The sequence below is a fragment of the Canis lupus genome, chromosome 29 (assembly GCF_003254725.2).
Source record: "Canis lupus dingo isolate Sandy chromosome 29, ASM325472v2, whole genome shotgun sequence".
NCBI classification, from domain to species: Eukaryota; Metazoa; Chordata; class Mammalia; order Carnivora; family Canidae; genus Canis; species Canis lupus.
In genome coordinates, this window is record NC_064271.1 from 39,824,254 (window position 1) to 39,851,994 (window position 27,741).

The 27,741-nt window shown below is 49.2% G+C and overlaps 1 protein-coding gene across 7 annotated transcripts; it reads right to left on the bottom strand.

Annotated features, from left to right (window-relative positions):
* Positions 1 to 2,835: 2,835 nt before the first annotated feature.
* On the bottom strand, positions 2,836 to 20,695 carry TP53INP1 (tumor protein p53 inducible nuclear protein 1). 7 transcript variants are annotated; one of them, XM_049103921.1, is made up of 7 exons: positions 19,899 to 20,135; positions 18,863 to 19,042; positions 12,975 to 13,233; positions 12,045 to 12,402; positions 11,144 to 11,316; positions 8,958 to 8,995; positions 7,715 to 7,815 (listed from the first exon to the last, which is right to left on the bottom strand). In XM_049103921.1, exons 3-7 carry the CDS (start codon positions 13,084 to 13,086, stop codon positions 7,798 to 7,800), a joined length of 699 nt encoding a protein of 232 aa, XP_048959878.1. In that variant the 5' UTR covers positions 13,087 to 13,233; positions 18,863 to 19,042; positions 19,899 to 20,135; the 3' UTR covers positions 7,715 to 7,797. The 7 variants fall into 7 exon arrangements, with proteins under 7 accessions (XP_048959876.1, XP_048959873.1, XP_048959875.1 ...); XM_049103919.1 differs by lacking the exons at positions 8,958 to 8,995; positions 11,144 to 11,316 and adding an exon at positions 20,142 to 20,375 and having other exon boundaries at positions 2,836 to 7,815; positions 19,899 to 19,943; XM_049103916.1 differs by lacking the exons at positions 8,958 to 8,995; positions 11,144 to 11,316 and adding an exon at positions 13,335 to 13,458 and having other exon boundaries at positions 2,836 to 7,815.
* Between the last annotated feature and the right edge of the window lie 7,046 nt (positions 20,696 to 27,741).

A 27,741-nucleotide genomic window follows, 5' to 3' on the forward strand; every position in this document is an offset into this window, starting at 1 on the left:
GCAGAATTGCTGCTCCGTGTGTGAGAAACAGACCCCCTTAGAGGAGCGCGCTGGTGCAGGTGTGTCCTCGCTCAGTGGCCCCAGTGCACACACGGACTCCCCGCGACTTAGCTCTTCCTTCCCCTTTGCTTTCACGGTGGTTATGTGCTCATTTCTAATAGGTTCAATTGCTCTTGCTTCCCATTTGGGGTCCCTTCTCTCCCCCCCAGAGCCTAGTTGATTTTCATTCTTTACTGGGGGTGTTGGCGGCATCTCTATGGTTCTAAGAGTCGGAGCTGTGCAAACAGGGATGCCAGAGAAATGAGGCGGCCCCTGATCCTCACGACCCTGTCCAATTCCTCCCCTTGGTCCAATTCTTTCTCACCCGTCCTCGGTAGCTGGCCAGTGTCTGTAGTTTTGGATTTATTCCTCCAGTATTTTGCACAAATGTGTGTTTCCCTATACTCTTTCTTGTGTGAAGGGTAGCTTACTGTAGTCTTTGCACTTTGCTTTTTTTTTTTTTCACTTAAGAGTCTCAGAAATAATTCCAGATCAGTTCACAGAGCTCGTCTTTTTTTTTTTTTTATTAATGTGCATAGACTTCCATTTGTGGATATGCTATGATATTTTCAATCATTCTCCTCTGTATAAGCATTTAGGTGTTTTTTGTTGTTGTTGTTGTTGTTTTTCAATATGTTGCATTTACAGACCACGTGGCAACGAATAACCTTCTGGTCAGGACACAGTCAAACAAAGGAGTGAGAGAACCTGATGCCACGTCAAACTGAAACTTTGACATGCTTGTCCTTATGAAACAGCCTTGCTTTCTACTTACCTACTTTCAAGACCCCACGCAGTCACTGCCCTTGAGATGGGATACAGCTGCTAGATTCCCTCAGCCACCCCTTTCCCTTGTAAGCAGGCCGGGCAAACACTTCTCAGTGGTGATCATTAACTGACTATTCCAGGGTCGGCTCTTTCACTTCAAGATGCTCTTCCCATCTTTTGGATGACCCCTCTACCTGCCTGTCCCCAATCATTGTATCTCAGTGTGGAGTCTCAGAGATGACAAGAATCTGTCTTGAAATCGGCTTGTTCTAGAATGCAGATCTTCCCCAAGGATTCATTAACATGGTGGATATTCTTTGGGTTCTCTAGAATGGCCTAATTAAACTAGAGCTCCCAGATTATGGCATTAATGGAAATCAGGAATGTCCATATGTCTTCTTTGGTGAAATTTCTGTTCATGTCTTTTGCCCATTTCATGATTGGATTGGAAGAAGACATAGACCTGGCCAACAAGCACATGAGACAATGCTCTGCATCACTTGCCATCAGGGAAATATAAATCAAAACCACAATGAGATCCCACCTCACACCAGTGAGAATGGGGAAAATTAACAAGACGGGAAACAACAAACGTTGGAAAGGATGTGGAGAAAGGGGAACCCTCTTGCACTGTTGGTGGGAATGGGAACTGGTGCAGCCACTCTGGAAAACTGTGTGTAGGTTCCTTAAAGAGTTAAAAATAGACCTGCCCCACGACCCACCAATTGCACTGCTGGGGATTTACCCCAAAGATACAGATGCAGGGAAACGGCAGGACACCTGCACCCCAATGATTGTAGCAGCAACATCCACAATAGCCAAACTGTGGAAGGAGCCTCGGTGTCCATCGAAAGATGAATGGAAAATGTGGTCTCTGTTTACAATGGGATATTCCTCAGCCATTAGAAATGACAAATACCCACCATTTGCTTCAACATCGATAGAACTGGAGGGTATTATGCTGAGTGAAGTAAGTCAATCAGAGAAGGACAATCATCATATGGTTTCACTCATACGGGGAATATAAAAAATAGTGAAAGATTGTAGGGGAAAGGAGAGAAAATGAGTGGGAAAAATCAGAGAGGGTGATGGAACATGAGAGACTCCTCACTCTGGGAAACGAACTAGGGTGGTGGAAGGGGAGGAGGGCTGGCATTGGGGTGACTGGGTGACGGGCACTGAGAGGGGCACTTGACAGGATGAGCACTGGGTGTTATGCTATATGTTGGCAAATTGAACTCCAATAAAAAATTTATATATTATATATATAAATGAATGTCCATATGGCCCTAAGATGTTTATGTAAGATTGTGTCTAGATTCTTCTGGGAAAGAGCCATTGAAAACAGCGTAGCTTTAAAAAGGCTAAGAACCAGCGGTGCCTGGCTGGCTCAGTCGGTTAAGTGTCTGACTTCAGTTTAGAACATGATCTCAGGGTCCTGGGATTGAGCCCTGTGTCAGTGGGGAGTCTGCTTGTCCTTCTCCCTCTGCTCCTCCCCCCTGCTTGTGCTTGGTCTCTCTCAGATAAATAATATCTTTTAAAAAAAGGCCAAGAATTATGTATTTGTTTAACACACATAGGTTGGAGGAAGAGGTACTGGCTTGGAGTCATTCTCAAATTCATGTTCACGTAAATGAGTATTCATTTCAGGGGGGAAATTTTAACATACCAATTTTATACAAATTTTTTTTTTTTAATTTTATTTATTTATGATAGTCACATAGAGAGAGAGAGAGAGAGAGAGAGGCAGAGACACAGGCAGAGGGAGAAGCAGGCTCCATGCACCGGGAGCCCGACGTGGGACTCGATCCGGGGTCTCCAGGATCGCGCCCCGGGCCAAAGGCAGGCGCCAAACCGCTGCGCCACCCAGGGATCCCAATTTTATACAAATTTTTAAAACAGCATTTAAAGTGCATACTGAACCCATCTTTTGGGTAAAGTAAAACTAAATAGCAAGTAACTCGATTAAGTTGTTGTTAGTTTTAAGACTGATGACCATAAAGGTAAAATAAAAGAATCTGACGAATGTGAAGTTAAAGAACATTTTGTTTATTGACAGATTAAAAACCACAACTCCAAGTAGTGCAAAATGCACCAAGGAACCCAAATACAAAGAACTGGTGTTAATACACAAAGTTTAAGCAATGCTACACTTATTTTTGGCAAAGTGCTGTATTGTTTAGTCTGTGTATAAAACTGACCATCTATGAACCAATCAGTATAAAAAATCCTATAAAAACAGAAAAAAATTTATAGACAGTGGCTCAAGAAAACAAGCTGCCATTTATGCATAGATGATGTACAGTATATAATCTAACCAAATGTCTCTTTTGAGTTTTCAAGTTGAAAAAAATTTGTGTCCAGAAATACATCAAGAAGGCACATAGTATAATAATCTACAATACTCTTCAGTCTAACTGATGCCCTGCCCTTGAAAAGCAAATGTGTTCACAACGATACTTGAGAAAAAAACCCAAGCTACCTTTTAAGAAAAATAACACACACAATTATTGATTAAAGTTCCAAACCTCTGGAGGAAAACAACCAAAAAGCAGCAATCAAAACCACTCATACACATCAAGCTTGGATACACACACATCTAACTCCCCAGGTACTGATTTGGTTTTCAGAAGTCCACCTAGAAAACAAATGCTAAAACCTCAGCACATACAGAGCAAAATGGGGGCATTTAACAATTATACAATTAAAAAATATATATAAGAAAAATTCTAAATGATACATATAAAACATCCACTGAAGCTGCCTTCCTTGAATAGTAACTTCTCCTCCCACATAAAGGATACTGCTGCAAATAGAAAAAGATCTCCTTATCTGTAGGCTTCCTAGTACCTCCTCCTCTGCCCTAAACCACTGTAACCGGTGTCATATTTCAAGTGAAATTAGTACATGGCAAGGCTGACACCACTGTATTAGGTAGGTTCTCTTAATAAAGCATTTCATATAAAATTTTAAGCATTAAAATAAGTAGATAAGGATGCCATTTATAATGCATCAACGTGACTGATGGCAGCGAAGCCATCCAAGAGAGTAGCCCAACTTTTAAAAGAATTTAACCAGTATGAATGGGCCTTATAAAAGATAATTTTAAGATAACATTACAAACATATGCTAGTATCTCCAGTACAAGGAGCAGTCTCTTTACTGATTCTAAAAACAAAAATACCTGGAAAACCTTAAACTTTCTCCACTAATCTATTTAAACTTAAATGCCTATCTTCCAGTTGGAATCCTTCATTTTTTTTTTTTTTTGCTTTGTTTTGTTTCTACTTTAAAGAAAATCAGGATAAAGATAGATACTCTTTTTTTCCTAAGAGTATAGAAAGACAGTATCTTTCCTTGAGGGGAAAGAGAAATAGCAGAGACACTTAGCTTCAATGAAGATGTAAAGATGACAAACCAGTGCGCTACAAAGATTTGAAAAGTAAGATCAATGGGCGATGCTGAATGGCGCTCGCAAGTTTTAAGCAAACTGTCTTCTCACTGGAATCAAAGTACTGATACAACAGAGAAGGTACGTAAACAGGAGCAGTCTGCGTGGGAACTGGAAAAATGTACAGGAAATTAATGTAGAAAAAGCCTGCTGGAGTAGAAAGTCAAAAAACCCAATCGCTGTGCACCTTCTGCAAAAAATTCCCCACCCACCCAGCCATATAAATGCATTGTCACAGAGGATAAATAAAGGATGGTTCATCTTCAACTTACAGTGCAATACATAGTTGAGAAAGAAAAAGTAATAAACATAGAAAATACATTATAAAATGTTTTATTAACAAAAACACAAACTTCGAGGAACATGGTGCGTTTTAAAAGCTAAGAAACTCATTCGTGAAGCACTGCTTGTGTGCACCACATATTCCAGACTTTTTCCAAGTAACATTCTATGTTATCAGTTTAGAAACAGAGCACTAAGTTCAGAGGGGTCTTATTTCTCACTGCTTGAAGTTTTAAGAAATATGCACTAAAGCACATTGTAAACCAGTAATATTTACAACAGCAGAAATGATAATTAACTTATAATAAGTTGCATTTTGGCTATGTTTCAAAGAATACTTAACAGGTCAACATCATTCTGTTCTTATTGGTCTTGTGTCTTGCACACAGAAGCCCAACAATCTAGTGATCAAGAACTTCAAATGAATTATGTAACCGCTTCTTTCAGTTCCAACACGTGCCAATTTCAGGCAGAAACCTTGGGTATTGATACAGAAGCCAGTCTGGTATGACGGATGGCATGCTAACCCTTCAAACAAAACATCCCCAAGACAAAGTATTTGCTTTCCAGGTATAAACCATAAAAAAAACAAAAAACAAAAACAAAAACAAAACGAAACAAAAAAAACCACCAAAAAAAAAACACAAAAAAAAGAAAAGAAAAAAGAAAACCTACTAGGTCTAGATAAAGTAAACAAAAAAAAGTCAATAGATGTACGAGAGAGATGTAAATGTATTTCAGGTATCAGGAAATTTGAAAAAATAATAGTAAAAAACAAAAAAAGACTGTTGCTGTTTTATATACAAATCTGTTCATGGTGCCAAACAAATTCTCATGGCTGAACTTCTGTAGCTTGTGAGGTACTAACGACTTGCATGTAATCTATGAAAAATGAGACCCCGTGTATTCTGAGGCTTACATCCAGAAAACATTGAGCTGGTCTGTTTTCAAGGGACCAACACATGGCCCTACGACAGACACGGTGTAAAACACACACACCTTCATGAAGACTCCACCCTACCTCTCAACTCGCGTAAACACAAATAGTAACGAAAAAACTTCTAGCTCAGTTTGACAAAACTTTACAACTTGGCCCCTAATCAGAAAACAAATAAATAAAGGGGGTAGTCGAAATGGATAGGGAACAAGGAAAGGGGGATCTAGGCTCTTGTTCTGAGGAGACATTCCTGGCACTGCATCACTGCCAGTGGAAGAGCGGCCCAACTACCACCACCTAAGGATGCTGTTTGACCTCTTCTGACTCCAAACAACCCAGGCAGAAAAGAGGACAGCGCTTCACTTAAAAAAAAAAAAAAAAAAAGAAAGAAAGAAAGTCTCCCATAATTCCCTGCACCGAGCTGTTACAGGGTCATTGAAAAATATAATACTTCACATAACTTATATGCTGCTTTTTTCCCTTGAAAACCTTGTGTGGCCATGAATTTATTTAATTCCGGTCGCAGAGGACGTGGAAAAAGAAGCTATTTGATGACAGAGGTGATACCACTGTTCTGTCGGCAGAATGTGCTTTGGACTGTGGATGGGTAACTTCGAGAAGAAACCGGGGAGTGCGGGTGGCTCAGGGGGACCCATCACAACTGCTAAGAATAAAGTGACTGGCTGGAGGTAAGAAAGAGACTTTTCTCCGGGTTAACTGGCCTCCGTGGGACTCGAGCCCTGAACCCTGGCCTCCTTAGCACCGGCGCTCTGGGGGCGGCTGCGGCGGGAAGACTGGCCCAGGCCCGGGGCGGCCCACACAGGGTTGGGCCCAGACAGCCCACCTCAGGTCCCCAGGCAGCCCTCACGGCGGCAAAGCTCCCTCCCCCGCTGGAGGAAACAGAGGCCAAAGTGGTTAAAGATTTTGCCTGAAGCCCCAGTTTCCAAAAAAACCCCCCAAAAGACAAAAAAAACAAAACCAAAAATGGAAACTGAGGGAAGCCAACCGGTCGCTCCTCATTCAGATGCTAGGAAGGTGTCCCCAGGAACCCCTGCTCAGCCTGGCGGCCACTTGGCAGCTCAGGCGGCGGCGTGGTCACCGCATCAGAAACACAAGGCCTACGTCTCCCCCTGGGACAGTCAGAACTAGGGGGTCACTAAAGTGCCTGGACAAGTACTTCTGCTGAATCGACAGCTGACGTGAGGTGGCGAGTGAGCCGAGCTGACAGGAAAGACTCCACACACGTTAAATAGTGGACTCACGGCTTAGTCGTAGACACACATTTTCCCACATAGAGCTTCACGGGTCTAATTGAATCCTCTGCGTGTGAGACAGCGCTCTTGCCCCACGACACTCTGTAATGTCTCTGTACCACGTCACACAGTCACGTCGGAATTACCGAATGCACTGTTCACTAACACTTAATGTACCTGAATTCCAAAATGAACTGCATGGCTAATCCGGAAAAAAACAAAAAAACAAAAACAACCAAATAAACAAACAAAAAAAACCCCATACACACAGAAATATATCAAGTTTTCTTTCAAGAGAAAGTTCAGCCATAATTCCATTGTATCTATGGCAACTATCACCTGTTAATGCTCATGTTAGTGTGTAAAAACGTATTCGTTATATACAGAAAAGATTATCAAGTACTGGTCAATAAAGTGTATGGCTGACCCTGAGAATAAATTTTTGCTCGCTCAAAATATTGATTAAGTAATACAAAATAAAATGAAATTGAAAGATGCCTATTCTCATACTTGGGAAGAAATGTCTTTAGAATGCTAACTCACGTACACCTTAATAGATTTAAAGACAATCCCCAAACACCAAACACTGTAATCGTATTGATATGTTTCCAAAAATATTCTGAAAAAGTCTACAAAAAAAAGTGAATGTTAAAAGCAAGGCATTACGTGATACACAGCGTGTAAATCTGGTTTTCAAGATAGTGTCTAAACACGTCGATAAAACTATGTGATTGGTCGTCAGTTGGCTGCAAAGAGACAGCATCTTCATTGTCCGTCCACACACGTCCACACACATATGCACAAACCACGAGAATCCCAACCAAGCTTGAAATTCTTAGTAATTGTACTGACGTGGGCAGGGCTGATGGACAGCCCAGCCACTGTGCTTGACTTGCCTAGAGTGGCAATCCCTGGTAAGATTTTGGCGACGAAGGCTATTTCTGTTCAAAGACTGTCTTTCACTATGTTCTTTTATCCACTGGGAGGGGCGAAAGCTCTTGGGTTGTTCCAGAAAAGCCGTGTGAGCAGCAAGAGCTGCCACGTAGCAATGGATGTGCTGCCCCATTTCATCTTGAGGTTCTACTCTGAAACAGAAAGACGCGGGGATGCATTAAGTAACAGAGTACGTTAGGAATGAACTTGAAAAAGTCACTTAGTGATTCAACCTGCCACAATCAATCTATTCCCGCTTCCCTGAGAGCTTAGTGTCTCCTGGCTGACACGCAAGCTTCTAGTCTGTGATCACGCTGACTGACAGTGATAGAAAGGAGAAGCCAGTTCCTCAGAGGCATGTGCCATACACTCTGCAGATATGATTAATTCAGGAGACTCTTTTTCTAAAAGAAGTGCCTCATGTTTCGAGTGGACTTCAATCATGCGGCGAATGCACTCGGTAAGCTTTTCTGTGAGGGGAACTATCGCCGGCTGAGGGTCCGTGTGGGCCGACTGTTTTTGCAAATATAACGGATCTGGTTCTCACCATTATCCTTAAAAGGAAAAGATCTGAATTGCCCGATTTCACTGCTCAGAAAGCTGAGGCTCAGTGACGCTGAGGCCACGATCATTACGTCTCAAGACCGAGATCCTAGCACAGGCCTCTCTCCACGGACCGTGCTTATGACGCGGTGATTGCGCACGCGCGAGGCTCACTGCACCTTCTGTCTGGGGGTGAATGTTCCAGGAAACGAGCTTTAAATCTCGATTTCATAGAAATATGCCCAGGAAAATCTGTTCATTTGATAAGTGTTTTTTCTAGCTAAAACGCTACGTGCTTATGATAAAAGACAACTGTATGCCTTTGATTTCTGTCCCAACAGGGCACGCTGTGGCGTGGCGTTTGCACAGTTGTGTCACCAAGGCCTGTGGGGCACCCCCCTTAAGCTACGGCTCCACCGCATGAGGGTCCGTGTGTCCTGCGTCACCGGCGGCCTAGTGCGGACGTGTGTGCCCTCTTGGCGCGGGACGCGGAGGGTCTGAGGAGCGGCCAGGGGTACTTGCACAGCGAGGGCAGTTGCCACCCCGCCCGAGAGCACTAGAGGAAAACACTGTGCCTTTCTAAGATTTTTTTGTTTTGTTTTTAATGGTAGGATTAAGGGCGGAGGGGGTCACATTAAGAAACTAAGAGAGAGAAGTTAATACAGAGCAGCTTCTGAAAGGTGGGCATTTTGAGTTTTCCTGCTCAGAGTGATTCACACGCATTACACAGTCTCAAAGGGAATATACTTACTCTGGGCCCGTGAGTCTTATAAGCAGCTTTTCCTGGCCCTACAAATGTTAAATGGTGAACTATTAAATCACTATTACGATTTAAAATGCTACTTCATTTAACTGTTAGGACATGGTTCATTTTCTGTATTAAAACTGGTTTACTATGGGTCATTAAAGGCACATGTATTAAGACTATGATAGCACATAAACCTCATAAACGATACTTACAAAGGCCAACATACAATAAAGCGCACACCCTGAAGCCCATCTGTAATTCTGAAGCACCTCACTCCTCCGTGCCCAATGACAGTATCCCGAAGGACAGGATGGAAGCAGTCTCACTTTTTAGAGACATCGCTTATTTCCTGCTCAGAAAGTTTATTTACTCCAAAGCCATCCGAATTTTGGTTAACACCTGATCTATCTCAGTTTAGTGGGCCTTTTTTTTTTTTTTTTAAAGGATTTGAAATCCAGAAATAAAGATGTGAAAAAAATTTTGTTATTAGAAAAAACTGATAATTTGCAGTACTTTCCTATGTTCAGAAGGAATTCATCTAAATTTAAGTATGTGCTTTGGATCCTACATATATGGAAAAGTACATTATTTGTCTAACATTTCTACATGTCACATCAAAACATAAGATATAAAAAATGAGATATTTAAAAAATGATGATTCTGACTGCATCAAAGCTGCAAACACATAACCAGATGCAGAGTGTGGTCTTGGACTAGACACTGGTTTGGACAAATGAAGTGAAATATTCTGGACTCCGGTGCAGAGAGCGGAGTATGGTTTGGGTATAGATGAAGTGAAGTTTTACTCAGAAAAAAAAAGGTGCAGCTCATTGCCTGAAGAAGCAGGTTGCAAAACAACATATACAGTTTGATCCCATTTAGGTTAAAAAAGAGAGACAAAAAAATGACCTGGAAGGATGTGCCCTAGGGTGTTAACAGTGTTCATCTCTGGGTTGTGCAAATATGTCTTTTAAAATTTTTAAATTTTTACATATTTGCATTTTCTAATTTTCTGCAATGCATATGCACACATGCTTCTATAATAATATATATTTACAAAGCTGCTATATATATACACACCCACACTTTAAACACTGAGAAGTAAATATACAAATATCAGTAAGTTTAAAGTGACTATTAATTATGCTAAAATTCTTGAGTGGAATTCCACAGAGGTGAGATCAAAATCAGGTGGGAAGCATGTCTAAGAACTGAAGAAATTAATCTCAATCAACTATATGGCAATTTAATCAATACCACATCCAAAAAATTTTGTTTTAAACTTTTGTGGGAATGCCTGAAACACTGACCTCTTGATAAAGTGCTAAATCAAGTGCCAGTTAGAGTAACATTTCCCCACCAAAGATCTTAATTATGTATGAAGCTGGGTAATTATATAAGCAAATTGTTTTTCAACTTGGTAAAGGATAGGTTTACCCTCATAGAGGATCACAAGGTCATCTACGACATTAAGTCTACGACTTGTGAGTGCAGCAAACTCTGGTAAAGTTAAGCTAATGAGCCGCCTGGGTTTTGCTTATATTTGGCAAACAGGAGACTTGGACGATACCAGTGATCCAGTTGGTTGAGTTAGCGCCTGAACAATCTAAGAAGAGGCCCTCTGGATCACAGGACTAACTAAAGGTACACTCTGAACTGCTCCAAAGGTACTGCTTCGCCTGTACCACTGACTGACAGGTCTTTAGGGAATTAAGGTCGGGGCCAGCATCCCCGCAATACTGGAACAGCGCAGGCACATTCCACTAACATGCATCGTGACTAAGCCAGGCTTTGAGCTGATTAACATGGCCGTGAGCTTTATTTTAGCAGGTGGAAGCAATCTGGAATACACTTGCTGGATGCAGGCCACAGAACATCTGTAGGTTGGCTTTGGAGTATCGATCTTTACTGGCTGGGCACTCGCCTTGAACCTTTCAAGGCCCTCAGCCTACCTGCCATTCAAACAGAGCCTTTCAGATCAATTAGGACCCCCACATAATGAGAAAATATCACTTGGGCATGAAATCTTTCCTCTGTGAGGCAAGAAAACAACTCTCTGGGCAACATGTTTCTGTTAAATCGCCATTCTACTTCAAGATTTGTCAAGTTTTCGAGGTTAAGTGCCATTTGATGTGACCCAGCTAAGACTACCTGGAAGAAAATAAAAGTTTTATTTTAAGATATACTACTCTTGGGGCGCCTGGGTGGCTCAGTCGGTTGAGCGTCTGACTCTTGATTTCGGCTCAGGTCATGATCTCGGGGTTGTGAGATCGAGCCCTGCGTTGGGCTCTGCACCAAGCGGGGAGCCTGCTTAAGATTCTCTGTCCTTCTCCCTCTGCCCCTCCCTGCTCGCACGCGCTCTCTAAAAAAAAACAAAACAAAAAACAAAAAAAAGAAACAAAGATAGATAATATAATTCTTGTTGAATCTGATACCCCAAATAACTCAGTGTGTAAAGTGCCAGAGTTATATCCTGAGACACTTAGCAGAAATGTCAGTCACCAGCAGAGTACTATAAACCCAACCGCTTTCCATTACATAACTGGGGTCAGGTTCCAATGAATATTTTTGAAAATCGAAAATGAACATGTTTTTCCGTACCATCCACTACTTGGTACGCTGTGCACCACTATGCACATGCTTTCCCGAGTTCTCTAACAAGACTGCCATCTTCTAAAAAATTAGCTTTGAGGTGTAGTAGAAATAAATAAAATGCATGCCACACAGACTGCCTGTGGACAGGGTAAACAGAGTTGACCCCTGAACGACCCGGAGATGGGGCACCAGCTCCTGTGCAGTTGAAAATCCACGCTTAACTTATGACTCCCCAGAAACTGAACTGCTGACTGGGAAATTTACAATGACATCGACAATCAAATAACACACATTTTGCGTGTTACAGGCATTAACTATTGTATTCTTACAATAAAGTAAGCCAGAGAAAAGAAAATATTATCAAGAAAATCATAAGGGACACAAAATACATTTATGGTGCTGCACTAGGCTTATCGAAAAATATTCTGTGTATGTAAGTAGACACATGCAGTTCAAACCCATGTTGTTCGAGGGTCACCCGCATTTATAACGTACCTGGGGCTACTTGGGTCATGATGTTCATCAGTCCCGCAGCTGGCCTCACCGACACCGGGGCAGGGGTTGTGCACAGCATAGACGGACATGCTGGGATGCTCGATGAGAAGGTTTTCCATAGGACTGGTTTCCACCTTGAGAGTGGTTAATCCACCTGCAGTAAAACACGGGGGAGGGGTGATAAACCAGCTCTCCTCCATCGGACAGGACTCAAACTGGAGCAAGCAGGAATCACTGGTATCAGCCAAGCACTCCAGAGACGCAGGCAAACAGGAAAAGACGGCAGGGTGCTCAGTACGGGACTCTTCACTGATGCCTTCTGCTTGGTCTTCTGCTGCCGAGAAACCAGGGCAAGTGTCTACATCAGAGTCCACGTTGGTGGGTTGACGTCCCACGAGAAAGACGAGTATCCCAGTGATATCACATTCGGGGCACAGAAAAAGAAGAGAGGACACTGTTAGCTGCTGTTCACATTCCTCTTTTCATTTAGGGTCAGACACAAGGCCATTTATATTCACTCATAATGATCACAAGGTAATTTCCGAGCACCTAGTGTGTGCGTACGCGTGGTGGAACAGTGCAGCAGGGGGACTACGGTGGCTCTGCGGGAAGGGTTCTGAAGACTGTTTCCATCCTGCCGAGTAAACGTGATGAGCAACGTGGGTCACTGTTCGCCCAGCACAGGATTTCATACTAAAGTGCACGTGATCGAACAGGGTAGGAAAGTTGCAAAACTGGGACATCTGACGTCAATCAATTTCATTGACCGCTCATCTGGCACAGGACGTTTCCTGCAATTTTTTAGGCAAATTCCTGCTTATTTACTTTTAAGGCTTCAAAGCCTTCAGGGTTACTGGTTTACTTATGCAAAAACTGCGACGCAAGAGTTTCCACTTCTGTGGTGGTGATTAGCGGCTAAGAGTACCTTACCTATGAAGTCAACAAGAATCCATTCATCGTCTTCTTTCTCACTGAATTCTGGTTCTTGGTTGGAAGAAGTGTTGACTTCACCCACAAACATTTTATTCAGTCTCTGGAACATTGTTAAGGCAAGATTGAGACTTTGGCGGGAGGTCTTTACAGCTGAGATTTCAGAACACTGTCTTCAGTCAGCCTGATGGCACGACAGGAGATTAAAGTGCACGAGGTGCTCATTCAACTCAGGCGAGAGCCAGAAGGGTCATCATCCCTAAAATGGGGAGAGGAGGTTATTTCAAACCAGCATATATTCGTACAATATGCACGTGTGGTTTCGAAAGCCTGAACCCCCCCCCCCCCACACACACACACCCCTCAGAAGCAGGCGCACGCCTCAGCCGACAGCTACAGTCCTTCCCTTCCGGCAGGCGTCAATCACAAGGAAGGCGGTACCTCTTATTTATGAACCATTAAGAACTGAGTACTCAAGTGCAACCTGTAGACACACGTGAAAGGAGAGGGAAGGAGTCGGTTCTTTTTTTTTTTTTTTTTTTAACATTGGTGCTCTTAAAAGGGATAAATCTGAATTATGTAGTTCAAGCTGAAATAGAGCTTTTCTCTAAAAAGAGGAGCAAATACCAGATATTAATGGTCTTGCCACCTGATACTCAACTGCCCAGAAGCCACCAAAGGTACGGGATGACCACCACCGAAGTTTCCTTGGCTCATTGGCTCCTCTGTTTTGTTCTTCTATGTGACTGTTAGCATATCTCATTCCATTTAAAAATCCATAAGTACGGCATAATCTGGCCTAGAGACGTTTACGCTGCGGAAGGCGGAGCAGGACAGCAGCTAGACCTGGAGACCGTTCACCGGGCGGTAGCAAGCAGGACGGTGCTGTAGCCAACACGCCTGGGTTCAAGTGCCAGCTCTGTCGCTTACGTTCTATGGGACTTCGGAAGTCGTCCTACTCCATTTGGCAATAGTTCGACCTCAGGGAGGGCAGGGAAGCAGGGAGGGACAGAGGGAGCAGGAGAGAGAATCTTTAAGCTCCACACTGAGCATGGAGTCTGATGTGGGGCTCGATCTCGTGACCCTGAGATCGTGACCGGAGCTGAAATCAGGAGTCAGGTGCTCAACCGGCTGAGCACCCCCCTCCCCGCCCGGCGCCCCTGGTGAGTTCTAAGTGAGGAACTCCAGCCTCGTCTGATCTTATTCTAGAATTCCTGATTTATATAAGCATTTCTCCCCGGCTACCTGATGGGCATATGAAATCTAACACATACCAAAGAGAACTTTTAATTCCAACCCCCCCCCAAACTTACATACAGTGTCCTTCTTCCCCTTTTCGTCAAGAAGCAGCAGCACCCAGTAGTTACTCAGGCCAACAAGCTACCATTACTCCTTCTGCTTCCTACTCAACCTCTCAACCAAACTTGCATCACGTCCTGTTGACTCCAGCTGCACATGTGCTTTAAATCTGCCCACTGCTTGGCCCCACTTTCAACCTAGGTGAAGCCAATCTGCTGTCCCTCTGGACTTTGCCAATCACCATCTCCCTGATCCTACTCTTGTGAAATGGGATAATCCACTTAGAAAGGCACTTGGCACAAAGTTCTCAGTCAATGTCAACTATTTTTTTTTTAATGTCAACTATTATTCTACAAATATTTCCCAAGTCCTATTATGCATCAGGCAGAGCGCGAAGCACAGGGGAAGCAGCAGTGAATAGGGCCCTCCCACTGCAAGTGTTAACAACCCAGTATGATGAAAGTCATGGAAAAAGCACCGGGTGTTCCTCAGATCTACACAGGGAGAGGTCAGGAAGGACTCCTGCAGTAAACCGTGTTGATCTTGAGGGGTTGAGAAGATCAAGAATAGAGGAAGGGGGAGAAGGAACATATTAGAAGCCTGTAGATGTGTGAGAATATGGCACCTTCTGTATGACTTGAGATCCTGATGCATGGTCCTGACAGTAGGCTGGGGTTGATAAGCAGGAAGTGGATCCTATAGGACCTTCTAAGCCAGAAGTGAAGGGGAGGGAAAGGATTCTCTACCAGAAGCCAACAGGGGGGCAGAGGTGGGGAGGAAGGGGATGGCGGGATCACTTAGTGGAAGAGGCATCCTGTAGAAGGTACAGGTTGGGCATTCTGGACGTGCTGAATTTGGGAATCTGCAAGTCATGTACTTGGAGGTTTCTGTAGGCAGCTGGACACAGGGCTCTGGAGGGCAAGGGCATGGTCTCAGCTGGGCACCCAGGTCTGGGGGTTGCTAACATATAGTGGGTAACACAAACCCTGAGTGGATGAGACCATCCAGGGATTGTGACAACCATCTCACTATAAACGATATTCTTTCTCATGAGCATCAGTCTCGAATCCATTACTTTAGACTCGACCCTTCACTCTCCAATCATCGACTTTAGCTGCAAATGTAGTTACAATCTGCAGTGGAGGAGAGTCTTGGTTGGTTGAGTTCTCTATGTGCAAGAGGGGCTGCTACAACTGGCATCCTACTCTGAATGGGTAGTACAACAAATGTGTGTTCAAAGAAATGACAATTGTCGTTTATTTCGTGGTCATGACCCGTCATCATCAGCCTTCACTTATTCAGAGACAGTAAACAGGAAATGCTACTTGCATAACCAGTCTTCCAGAAACCCTTCTGGAGAGCAGCATGGCCAAATCATGAAGGTCAGAGCTCTAGTACAGAATGCAAATTCAGCTTTACATTCCACATAATGGAAATTGGAAGAAAAGCGGGCTTGCATAGTTTGTTTGACCTATTGTAGTGTCCTGTGTATATCCTAAAAGAGGGGCTATCCAAGGGTTGATGTAAATAAAACTTTTGAGTATACGAGCTAGAAGGGGAAAAAGAAAAGATACTTTAAAAAACTCGCCTCCATTTCTCTTAAATTATGAAGGCCTGTATTGGCCCCAAGTACAATCCGGTGTCTGCTGAGCCAGTTGAGAGCATAATCCCAATTCTCCAGAGCATGGGGCAGGCCTCAGGTCCTGCATCAGCCGGAGCTGCTGGGTGTAAAGCAGAGCACCCCACAAGAAGACACCTGCTTGTCCTGAATGAGGGCTTTGTCCCCCAACTGCAGTGCCACACGAGGGTAACTTCGGGGCCCAGGCCAGTTAAGTGGCAGCTACAAGGCAGGAAACAACGCCGGGGCCGCTGTGGCTGGGCGGCTGCAGTTCCCCAGCGGCTGCGGGTCCCTAGCACCCCTCTGGCGCTAGCTCCAGCCCCCCGTGATGGGAGCTAGCTCATGCCTAGAGTATATACAACTCTGCCTCAGGAAAGGTGTCTCTGGAGGAATGCTCCATGGGGCAGCACAAGTCGGTCTTCTTTTGGGTTCCTTTTTTTTTTCCAAGATTTTACTCACTTATTCATGAGAGACACACAGAGAGAGGCAGAGACACAGGCAGAGGGAGAAGCAGGCTCCCTGCGGGGAGCCCAATGGGGGACTCACAGCACTCGATCACAGGACCCCGGGATCCCAGGACCCTGGGGTCATGCCCTGAGCCCAAGGCAGACGCTCCACCGCTGAGCCACCAGGCGTCCCTTCTTTTGGTTTCCTGAAGTCAAAGGCTGCCTGGCGATACCCCTATCTCCTGCAAGGGCAACCAACCTTGGGTGGGCAACTCTGGCCAGCTGGGCAAGGGGGGAGCTCATTCTCACCTGTCCCGAGTCATGGCTGGTATTTATAGGACCCACCTGTGAGGCCCCGTGGGAAGGACACAGCCTAGTCTTGGGGAGGGATGGAAGGGGAGTTGGCCTGGGCAGCAGCAGCAGAGGGCTCTGGCTCTCTGCCTCCCACAGGTGGCTGGAGCTGCACAGTCTAACGCTTTGAGCCTCGGTCTCGCCACTGGAAGGACGGGGCGACTCCGCTGGGTCACCTCCTGTCTCTCCCCACAGGCCTCCAGCACAGTGAAGAAGTGGGGTTGGGCTACCTATGCGAAGTTCCTCTGGTCCTGCTTTCTGTACGTGTCACAAAAGACAAGGAGCTCCTGGGGTGCCGCCAACGTGCTACAACTGCTCGGCGAGGTGGCTGCAAGGCCCCGCAGGTGAATGAGCGCTCGAAATAGGACTTGATATGACCCCAAATCGGAATTTTCAATTTTAGTTAATTTGAATCCATTTAAAATTCAAATTTGAAAGTCGACTAGTTGAGCCAATTTTTGGAAAGTTTCAGGTATGAACTTCTGAACAACTGATTAAGTATTTCCAATGACAGTTTTACATATGAATTAAGATGGGATGTGTTTACACCGGAGTATATTTCCAAAGACTGAGTGCCCCCTCAAAAAAATGTAAAATATCTCAGTAATTTTGATATTAATTATATGTTTAAATAAGTAGTGATCTTGGATATATCAGGATACATAAAGTATATTAATGAAATTAATGTCACACATTTTTCTCTTTTAATGTGGCTACTAGAAAACCTAAACATGCATATGACTCACACTACGTATTGCTATTGGATGGTACGATCCTAGAAAAATCTCTCTAAAATCTTGATAGCCTAGCCTCCCAGTTACCCAGGGCCTGGCCCTACCCAGTCACTGTCATCTGTCACCTTCGCTCCTGCCCAGGAATGGAGGCTCTTGGTGGGGCTGCCTTTATGCAGGGCTGTAGGCTTAGGGCAGAACTTCAGACTTCACATCTCACTACATGTCACAGACATTTTTTTCTTGATTTTTTAAAAGTAAACTCTACTCCCCACAACGAGGAGCCCAAACGCACCCCCGAGATCAAGAGGCTCACGCTCTACTGACTGAGCCCGCCCGCCAGGTGCCCCCTGTCATGGCCTTTTCAGTAATTACAACTCCAGGGCAATGATAAAACTAGAGCGAAAATCCCAGGCAAAGCATGTGTCCTAAGAGGGCAAATTTACAAATACAGTTCTGGAATTTAGCGAAGGGGCAAAGACCCCGGCTGTTGTTGGGGCATCCGCCCTCCACAGTGACTGACCATCCTCGGCCAACGGCCAACCCACCCGCAGTCTCACCCCAGTAGAGAAAAGAAACAAAGTATCTGGGCCCCTGCATTTCTAGAAGGCAGCTTTGTCCCTGTTCTGGCTCAAAATTGCTCAAATACCTCCCTCACTCACAAAAAGAGTCTTTTTCATTGTAAAATAAACAAAACTATACTATAAAAATAGTTGAGAAAGTAAATGGGGGAGAATAATTATTTCACTGCCTTGCTGCAATCACTGTTAGCATTTTATGCATTTTCTTCCAGATTTTTATTCTCCGTGTAAGGTTTCTTTTTATCACGAAGTCTAGTGAATGCACCATACCGTATCCTACTTTGTTACTTAACATTTTATCATTACTGTTTTTCATATTATTACATGAGCTAGAAATGCTCGGTGGGCAGAGGGAGGTGGCTAAATTTAATACTTGGGCGGGGGGGGGGAAGGATATTCTAGTTCGAGAATTTGGAAAAGGCATGGCTAGTCTATAAGAACTTGTTAGTATAATTTATGTCGTTTTTGAGACAAACAACCAACAGGCAGTGTGGCTCTGGAGTTTACCCTGCTATACTGGGAATCTTGGCTTTGCCACTTGCAGCTTTGGGGAACTTAAGATTTTTAGTAACCTTCTGGTGCCTCAGTTTTTTCATCTCTAAAATGGGGATCAGAGGGCCAAGGTGAGGATTGTGTATCCCTCAGAATAGTGCCTGACACATTACAGGCAGCCAGTAAATTTTAACTCAGAGTATTAAATATAACTTGGAATACTTAAGTCCATTCCAAGCCTGCCGTGTGACTGACTGTAGGCCATTTAGCATCTTTGGGTCCAAATGTCTGTATCTGCAAAATGTTTAAATAACAACTAGACCTATAATCTGCTGAAGACTTGTATGTGACAGTGAGTTGAGGTACTTACTTGTCATGTTTTACTAATAGGAAACTGAGGCTCAGAAATTAAGTAACTTGCTTGAAAGTGACAGAGCCGGTCAGGTGCGTAGCCAGCATCCCAGCATAAATCTGGGCGGTTCCAAGTGTCTTGCTTTCCCTGCACACGATTGCTCAGGCTCCTTTTCAGCCTCAGCTCTGGGTCTATGAACTTCAAAGAACAGTGCTTTTCAGTTAGTCTTGGCTGCCAGTAGGCGGCTCCAAAAACAACATTTTTAAATCAAAAAAAAAAAAAAAAAAAAAAAAAAAAAAGCCAAGCCTACAACTTTGATGATCTAACTTCGAACTGTGTGTACAGTTGTGGCTTCTTGATAGTTTCGAAATATCAGGTGGCTGAACTAACACATCTTCACTGAAAAGCAGCCTCAAAATGTTTTTTCTCTTTATAGTCTACCCTATTTTAGAAAAATAAATATGCTGGTTCCGGTAATTTCAAACTGATTGTAAACTGCAGAAAAACCAAGCCAAGAAAGTTGTCTTTGCTTGTTCCGCTTCTACTCAGACTGTTCAACTGGTCTCACGGGGTTTTTCTCCCAGAGACCCAGCACTGTCTGCCCCGAAGGACGAATGACAATGGACAAAAGACAGCCGTGAGTGGGAATTCCTAGCCTCTTAACCTTACATTTTTAAAGCAGGACCATTCCCAAGAGAAATATGAGGGAACAATTGAGTGAGCAAGCTTCCACAGAGAAGAACAAAAGAGAGGATGAAAAAAGCAGAAGAGATCTTGGTCACATAAACTACGGAGGTCCCGGTTCCGGCTTAGGGCCCTTAAAAATCATGCTGCCAGTTGAGAATGATAGTGGCTGTGACTTAAAATCAAATGCTTCCCAGGGATTCTCACATTTGCAATGAACAAGGCATTTCAATGACCAATCAGATGATTTCAGGATCTTGGGGGAACCTCATTATTCCTGCTCAAGGACCCCATGGGTCGCTTTCTCCTCCCCTTTTCCAAAAGCACTCTGCATTTAGAAAAGGCCCATTTAGCAACCAATGCCCCATACCTGGGAGTTGCAGATGGAACAGGCTCTTCCTTCGCCTACCCTAAACTGGAATTAACACAGGAGAGGATGGGGAGAGGCAGTTGGGAAGGTCACTAGGGAACGAGGCATGCCCACGTAAAAGCCATCTGCACCCCTTTCCTCTCAATGGGCTGTGTGGCCTCCAGCGAAGGACTTACAGCCCCCGGGCCTCGGGTCGCTAACCGCGGGCTAGGACTGGCTGCCCCCGGGCCTGGGGTCCCTAACCGTGGGCTAGGACTGGCTGTCCCGGGCCTCGGGTCTCTAACCGCAGGACGGTACCAGCTGCTGAGCTCTCGGCGGTGGTCGGCGGCAGGGGTCACAGGGCCGGGGGTGCGACCCGCGGGCGAGGCCGGTCCCCGCACAGGTGCGGCAGCCCGGGGGCCGGGGGGCTCGGGGCCTGCGCGCGGGCGGACACCCCGCGCCCTGAGGTCCCGCGGAGGGGGGCGGGCGCGTCGGCCCCGGAGGCCGGGGAGTGGGGTGCGGGGCGCGGGGCGCGGGGCCGAGGCCGGAGCCAGGCCAACGGCCGAGGGCAGGGGGCGGGGGGCGGGGGGGGGGGGGGGCGCAGGTCCCGCCGCGGGCACGGAAAGCGGCGGGGTTCGGGGAGGACGCGGCCGCGCGACCCCCGCCCCCGCCCCCCGCACTTACGTGGGCCCGGCCGGCGGGGCGGGGCGGGTCGGGTCGGGGTCGGGTCGGGGTCGGGCCGGGGCCGGGCGGCTGTGCGGGTGCTGCACCCCGGGCCGCCGGCCGCCCGCTCGCTCCTTTTGTTGTTGTGCTGCGCTCGGAACAGCTGATCGCCGCGCGCCCCGCCCGCCCGCCCCGCCCCTCCCCGCCCCTCCCCGCGGGGCGCGCCAGCCGGGCCCCACCAATCGGCGGCGCGGGGGCCCCGGGGCCGTCCTGCCACAGGTTGTCACCAACGCACGTGACCTGGCGCCCGGCCCGGCGACGCGCTCGAGTTAGAAACAAGCCCGGGCAACAAAGCCGGGCGCCGAGGGGCGAGCGGAAGGGAGGGGAGGGGGGGAGCGGGGGGGAGGGGAGGGGAGGGGAGGGGGCGGCCCGGCGGGAGCACCCACGGGAACCCGCAGAGGCGCGAGCGACAGCCCCGACCCCCGCGACCCGCGCGACCCCCGCGACCCTGTGCCCCAGGCAGGGCGGGGTGGGGGTGGGGGTGGGGTGGGCCCAGAGGGACGGAAGCCGTTTCTTCTGCGGAGGAGCATCCAGGCCGTTGCGAGGGATGGAGGCCCGAGACCCCGGGGGGCCGTGCACGCCCGTGTAGGGGCGAAGCCTTCCCCGTGGCCCCGCAGACGCCGGTCCCGTCCTTGGCGTCCTGGGAAACCAAGTGTGGCTCCAGGTGGGGGCGGGGGCGGCCCGCGGAACCTCCCCTCGAGCCAGGCCCATCCCCCTGGGCCCCTGTGCTAACCCCTGTGCTAACCGACCCGGGGCAGGGGTCCCTGGCCGGGGTGTGTGTGTGTGTGTGTGTGTGTGTGTGTTCCCACCAGTGTGTGTGTTCCCACTGTGTGTGTGTGTTCCCGCTGTGTGTGTGTGTCTGTGTGTTCCCACCAGTGTGTGTGTGTTCCCGCTGTGTGTGTGTGTTCCCGCTGTGTGTGTGTGTTCCCGCTGTGTGTGTGTCTGTGTGTTCCCACCAGTGTGTGTGTGTTCCTGCTGTGTGTGTCTGTGTGTTCCTGCTGTGTGTGTGTTCCCGCTGTGTGTGTGTGTTCCCGCTGTGTGTTCCCGCTGTGTGTGTGTTCCTGCTGTGTGTGTGTTCCCGCTGTGTGTGTGTGTTCCTGCTGTGTGTGTGTTCCCACTGTGTGTGTGTTCCCGCTGTGTGTGTCTGTGTGTTCCCGCTGTGTGTGTGTGTTCCCGCTGTGTGTGTGTGTGTGTTCCTGCTGTGTGTGTGTGTGTGTTCCTGCTGTGTGTGTGTTCCCTCTGTGTGTTCCCACTGTGTGTGTGTGTTCCTGCTGTGTGTGTGTTCCCGCTGTGTGTGTGTTCCCGCTGTGTGTTCCCACTGTGTGTGTTCCCGCTGTGTGTGTGTTCCCGCTGTGTGTGTGTGTTCCCGCTGTGTGTGTGTTCCCGCTGTGTGTGTGTGTTCCCGCTGTGTGTGTGTTCCCGCTGTGTGTGTGTTCCCGCTGTGTGTTCCCGCTGTGTGTGTGTTCCTGCTGTGTGTGTGTTCCCGCTGTGTGTGTTCCCACTGTGTGTGTGTTCCCGCTGTGTGTGTCTGTGTGTTCCCGCTGTGTGTGTGTGTTCCCGCTGTGTGTGTGTCTGTGTGTTCCCACCAGTGTGTGTGTGTTCCTGCTGTGTGTGTGTGTGTGTTCCTGCTGTGTGTGTGTTCCCTCTGTGTGTTCCCACTGTGTGTGTGTGTTCCTGCTGTGTGTGTGTTCCCGCTGTGTGTGTGTTCCCGCTGTGTGTGTGTTTGTGTGTTCCCACCAGTGTGTGTGTGTTCCTGCTGTGTGTGTGTGTTCCCGCTGTGTGTGTGTGTTCCTGCTGTGTGTGTGTGTGTGTGTGTTCCCACCAGTGTGTGTGTGTGTCTGTTTTCCTGCTGACCCGGGGTGTGTGTGTGTGTGTGTGTGTGTGTGTGCGCACCGCGCGCCCGCCGAGGTGAAGAAGCCTGGCGGAGGGGGTGCAGGGACAGCTGCTGCTTCCCGCCCCCGCACCGCACCGAGCTCCAGGGCCCCGAGGGGAGGCCCTGCCTTACCGGGTAGAGACGCGCGGCCCTGGCGTTCCGGGCAGCGAGCTCCGGGCCACCTGCGGGCGCGGGCCGTGCTCTCCAAGGCAGGCGCTGCGGGCGGGCGGGGGATGAGCGCGTGGCATCTCGGGGGGCAGAGGCGAGGGCGGCCTGCGGAGCCTGCGGGCCGAGATGCGAGCCTCTGGCCCCGGCGGGACGGACGGCCACCACTCCCGGTGTCTCCTGCCACGTCCCAAGGACTGTCACTTGGGTCCCTCCCGAGAACCTGTGCTCGGCCCGTTTCCCACAACACGGGTTTTAAAGGGTGTAAATCAAAGTGCAGGGGATCGTCCGAAACCCCGAAGTCCTAGCAAAAGCACGGTGGCCCTTTAGCTTTCTGCGGGGGGGACTGAGGCTGTAACGTGCGGTGGACAATGTCACGGAATTGAACGTGCTTTAAGGTCTGGCTTTTGGCGCGTGGGGCTCACCCGGACGTTGTCTCCCAATGTCACGGCGGCCGCGGAGCCCCAGCGTCTCTTGCTGGGAGAGAGCGTCCTCCCGCGGGAGCAAGGCCACCAGGGCTCTCCGGCCGCATCCTGAGCAGTCGCGCTGGGGCCTGCCTTCCCCGGCCCACAAGGCCGCTCGGCGCCCGGGCAAGGTGTGGGGCGCGCAGCCCCGGCGGCCGGGACGAGGCAGCGTTTCTTCGGTCACGAGTGGAGACCGCTCTTCTGCCCTCGAGTCGGGGCTGGCCTGGGACTGCGCCCGTCGGTGCACCGGGCGGGCGGCTGCTCTAGGGCCGGGGGCGCGCGACTCGCAGGGCCCGCAAGCTCCGCTCCGCGCCGGGAAGGCCGCGCCGAGGGGCCGCCATGCAGCGAGGGAGCCCAAGCAGGGCCCGGGCACGGACGGGGACGCGGCCTCGGGAGCCGCCGGGGAACCGGGGAGCCCACCTGGGCCGCCGCCGCCGCCGCCGCCTCACCAGCAGACCGGAGGCTGCCGTGGCTCTGAGCGCGGGACCGCACGGCTCGGGGCCAGGAAGGGCCGCGGCCCACACGGCAGGCTTCCCTGAACCCCACAGGGGAGAGCTGGGGGGATTAGAAAGAAGCTTATCTTTTTTTTTAATATTTTATTTATTCATGAGAGAGAGAGAGAGAGAGAGAGGCAGAGACACAGGCAGAGGGAGAAGCAGGCTCCAGGCAGGGAGCCCGATGCTGGACTCGACCCCGGGACTCCAGGATCACGCCCTGGGCCAAAGGCTGCGACAAACTGCTGGGCCACCCAGGGATCCCCTAAATTTTCCTTTTAAATCTATTTTAAAGATGTATTTATTTGAGAGAGTGTGTGCCAGTGCATGAGCAGGGAGAGGGGGGTGCAGAGGGGGAGAGAGCGCCTCCAGCAGGCTCCCCACAGGGGGCTGGACCCCAGGACCCGAGACCAGGACCTGAGCTGAAATCAAGAGTCGGATGCTCATCGGACTGAGCCACCCAGGTGCCCCAGAACTTTAAATCCCTTTGCAGATTTTTTTTTTTTTTTTTTTTTTTTTTGCGAGGGGCGGTTTCTGCGACACTCCCAGATAGGCATATAGGTCCCTGGGAAGTAACTTTTCACGTTTATTGTAACATGGAACTAAATTTCAGAGCCCTGAGGACAGGTCTCACAGGATGAGCCTCAGGTAACCAATTGTGTTGCACGCTGGGGAGGCCACGTGGAGCATGTGCTGTCGTCTGGTAAGGAAGGGAGAGGAAATTGTGGAGCTCCCGCTCTGTACGGGGACCGTTCCCTACCCCCTGAGCCCCACGGCATCCTCAACTGTAAGAGAGGGCAACTAGCATCAACTCGGGGAGACAAACGCAATCAGAAACGGATCTGGGACAGGAGGTGTTCAATAAATGTGTTCAGCAGCACACAGACCTTTTTCTGAGGATTTTACTTTAATTGCTTTGTTTCCAATCACCTTGTGGAAATAGGATTTTTTTTCTTTTTAAAGGAAAGACCTAAAAGCTTTAATAGTTTCTCAGAACCTGAGCTTAAAAAAACCCAACAGTGTTAAGGACAAAATGCTCGCATCGTCTTTAGTAAGTCTACAGAAGCAGGAAGCACAGAGGTCTAGACCCACGTTTGATTTTTTTTTTTTTAAGATTTTATTTATTCATGATAGAGAGAGAGGCAGAGACCCAGGCAGAGGGAGAAGCAGGCTCCACGCAGGGAGCCCGACATGGGACTTGATCCCAGGACTCCAGGAGCAGGCCCTGGGCCGAAGGCAGGCACTAAACCGCCGAGCCACCCAGGGATCCCCCCATGTTTGATGTCTCTACCTCACATGCGTTTTGTAAGATCTGAACGTTTAAAGCCAGAGTGGAAAACCGGCCCTCTTCCCCAGCACACCCCCCGATACACCTGAGTTACTTTACCTGCTCAAACACAAGTGCAACCGAAACCAAGCGTGGAGGCCGTAGCGTCCATAATTAGGAATAGTATTTAAAGGGAGAGGCAGCAGGTGTATCTACTGGTTAAGAGCACGAGTTCTGGACTCAGACCTTAGCGCAAGTTACCTGACGTTGGGTTTGACCGCTCTTCGCCGTCGTTTCCTCATCTGCAACCGGGACGGTCACGCGGCCTCTAGGAGGTGCTTCTGAGGACCAAACGAGATGGCGCATGCAGGGCATGTCCTGTAACGCTTGACGCTGTACCATGAGCTTATTAAAAGGCTGTACGTGCAACCCGAGAGGACGGAGTTCCACAACCTTCCGGAGCGTGATGTGTGAGACGGGGTCGCAGACGGCCTCTCAGGAAGGTGGATTTTGAGCCAAGCCCCGAATGACATCAAGGAGCAAGTAAGCCCTGTGAAGCTCTAGCCTGTGACTCGTAGTCGAGGCCGAAGGGACAGTGAGTGCAAAGGCCCATCAGAGGTGTGCACAGGGCCCCACGCGTGGCTGGAGGGTAGGAGGGGGTGCAGTGGAAGGAGAGGAGGTCAGCGGGGTCACGAGGAAGCCTGCAAGCAGGGACGAGAAGTCTGGATTTCTTCTCCCTGCGACGGGACACGAGAAGCTGATACCCCGGAGGGTCAGACGTGGAGTTTGAAATGCTCTTTGGACACCTCGGGGGAAACGTTCGGCGCAATCGACTCTGAGCCCAGAGTAAAGGGACAGGTGGGGGCTGGTGACATGAATGTGTGACTTACCAGGTTTTTAATATTTAAAGCCACAGAACTAGGGACGCTTGGGTGGCTCAGCGGTTTAGCGCCTGCCTTTGGCCCAGGGCGTGATCCTGGAGTCCCGGGATCGAGTCCCACATCGAGCTCCCTGCATGGAGCCTGCTTCTCCCTCTGCCTGTGTCTCTGCCTCTCTCTCTGTGTCTCTCATGAATAAATAAATAAAATCTTTATAAAAAAAAAAGCTTAAAAAAAAAGCCACAGAACTGGATGGAATGGGCAGGGAGACACTATCAACAGAGAGGAAGGCTGAGGCCTGGGCCCGGGGCTCCGGCATCTAGAGGGAAGAAGGACAGGGACTCTTGGGGGGCTCAGTGAGTCGAGTGTCCGACTCTTGATTTCAGCTCAGGTCTCGATCTCAGGTCCTGGGAGGGAGCCCCGCGTCGGGCTCTGCGCTCAGAGGGGAGTCTGCTTGAGGATTCCCGCTTTCTCTCCCTCTGCGCTGTGCTCCCCACCCCACACTCTCTCTTGCACAAACAAATCTTAAAAAAAAAGTTCAGTCAAAAAGACTGAGATGTAACGGCCACTTAGGTGAGTGAAAAAAATTAGAGTGAAGTGACCTTACATCAGTGACCTGATCTAAGCGCCGAAAAACCTTCAGAAGAGAAGTGTGGGCAGCCCGGGTGGCTCAGCAGTTTAAGTGCCTGCCTTTGGCCCAGGGTGAGATCCTGGGGTCCTGGGATCGAGTCCCACGTCGGGCTCCCTGCATGGAGCCTGCTTCTCCCTCTGCCTGTGTCTCTGCCTCTCTCTCTCTCTGTGTCTATCATGAATAAATAAATAAAATCTTAAAAAAAAAAGAGAGAAGTGTGACCGGCTGTGGACGGAGAGGGCCAGATGTGATGCAGGACGGCCAAACGGTCTCTGCATCCGGCCAGACGGGTGGGTCGGGGTGACCTCGGGGGCACAGTTCTGGTGGGATGGTGGCTGTGGGATTCTGATGAATCAAAGGAAGATCGCAAAGAAGAGAGACTGTGGGAGAGGAAGCAGAGACGGAGGGCCCGAGTGAAGTAGTTTGGGGCCGCCGGAACCGAGTGCCGTGGCCTGGTGGCGTCACACCACACGTTTATTTTCTCCCGGTTCTGAGGCTGGACGTCCAAGGCGAAGGCGTCGACAGGACGGGTCTCTGCGAGGCCTGCGTCCGTGGCTGGCAGGTGGCCTTCCCGCGTGGTCCGCTCGGCGGCCGTCGGAGCCAAGTGGGAGCCCGCGCAGGCCGCCTCGGTTGAACCCAGAGCTCTGTAGAGGCTCTGGCCACCCAAGCATGGTCCCCTTCTAGGTGCTGGGGGGCGGGGGCCACCCGCAATTCCCGCCGTAACACCAGGCGATTCCTTTTCACAGGGAGCTTCCGGACTTACTTCGGATCTTTACTGTGGGCGAAGTCGCAGCCGCTGGCATTGCTGGTGGGACCCGCGCGGTGGACAATCTGAGGCTGTGGCCGCGGGGGGGGGGGGCAGAAGCAGAGCGCTCCAGTGCCGGAATTGGGGTGGGAGGGGGGGCGCTACGCGACCTACCCCGGCCACTGACCTGGAGCCGCAGGGCTCGCCCTTGACCCCCGGGATCCTAACCCAACACCCGCTGCCCCACTGACCACATCTCCGTACCTGTTCTGGGGGCGCCGCGGTCCCCAGAACTGTCCCCTAGGAGGCAAGGACAGACGCAGGATAGAGGAAAGTGCCCGCCCGCGGAGGTGGCGCTGGCCTGGGCACCCACTGGCGCCCGCGGGGCCGGGAGAGGGGAGGCTGTGCAGGGCTGCCCGGGGCAGGGCCCATCACAGGAGGCCAGCCTGAGGGGGCCGGGTGCTCCCCCCGCCCGCGGCTCCCTGAGCTGGGCCGGGCTGAAGGGGCTCGGTGACACCGCAGCCCTCTGGTGCATGTGGCCGCCGTGTCCCAGCAGCCAAGGGGCACGTGGCTGTGTTTGCGAGCCGTGTGGTCGCTGTGCTGACCCGTGTGGCCCGGGACCCA

Excerpts from the sequence above, each read along its gene's own strand:
- TP53INP1 (XM_049103918.1), bottom strand. The coding sequence starts at position 13,086 with ATGTTCCAGAGACTGAATAAAATGTTTGTGGGTGAAGTCAACACTTCT. Across the intron at positions 12,403-12,974 it reads GATTCTTGTTGACTTCATAG|ACACTTGCCCTGGTTTCTCG; the intron begins GTAAGGTACTCT and ends ACTCTGATGTAG. Across the intron at positions 7,816-12,044 it reads CATGACCCAAGTAGCCCCAG|AGTAGAACCTCAAGATGAAA; the intron begins GTACGTTATAAA and ends TTTCTGTTTCAG.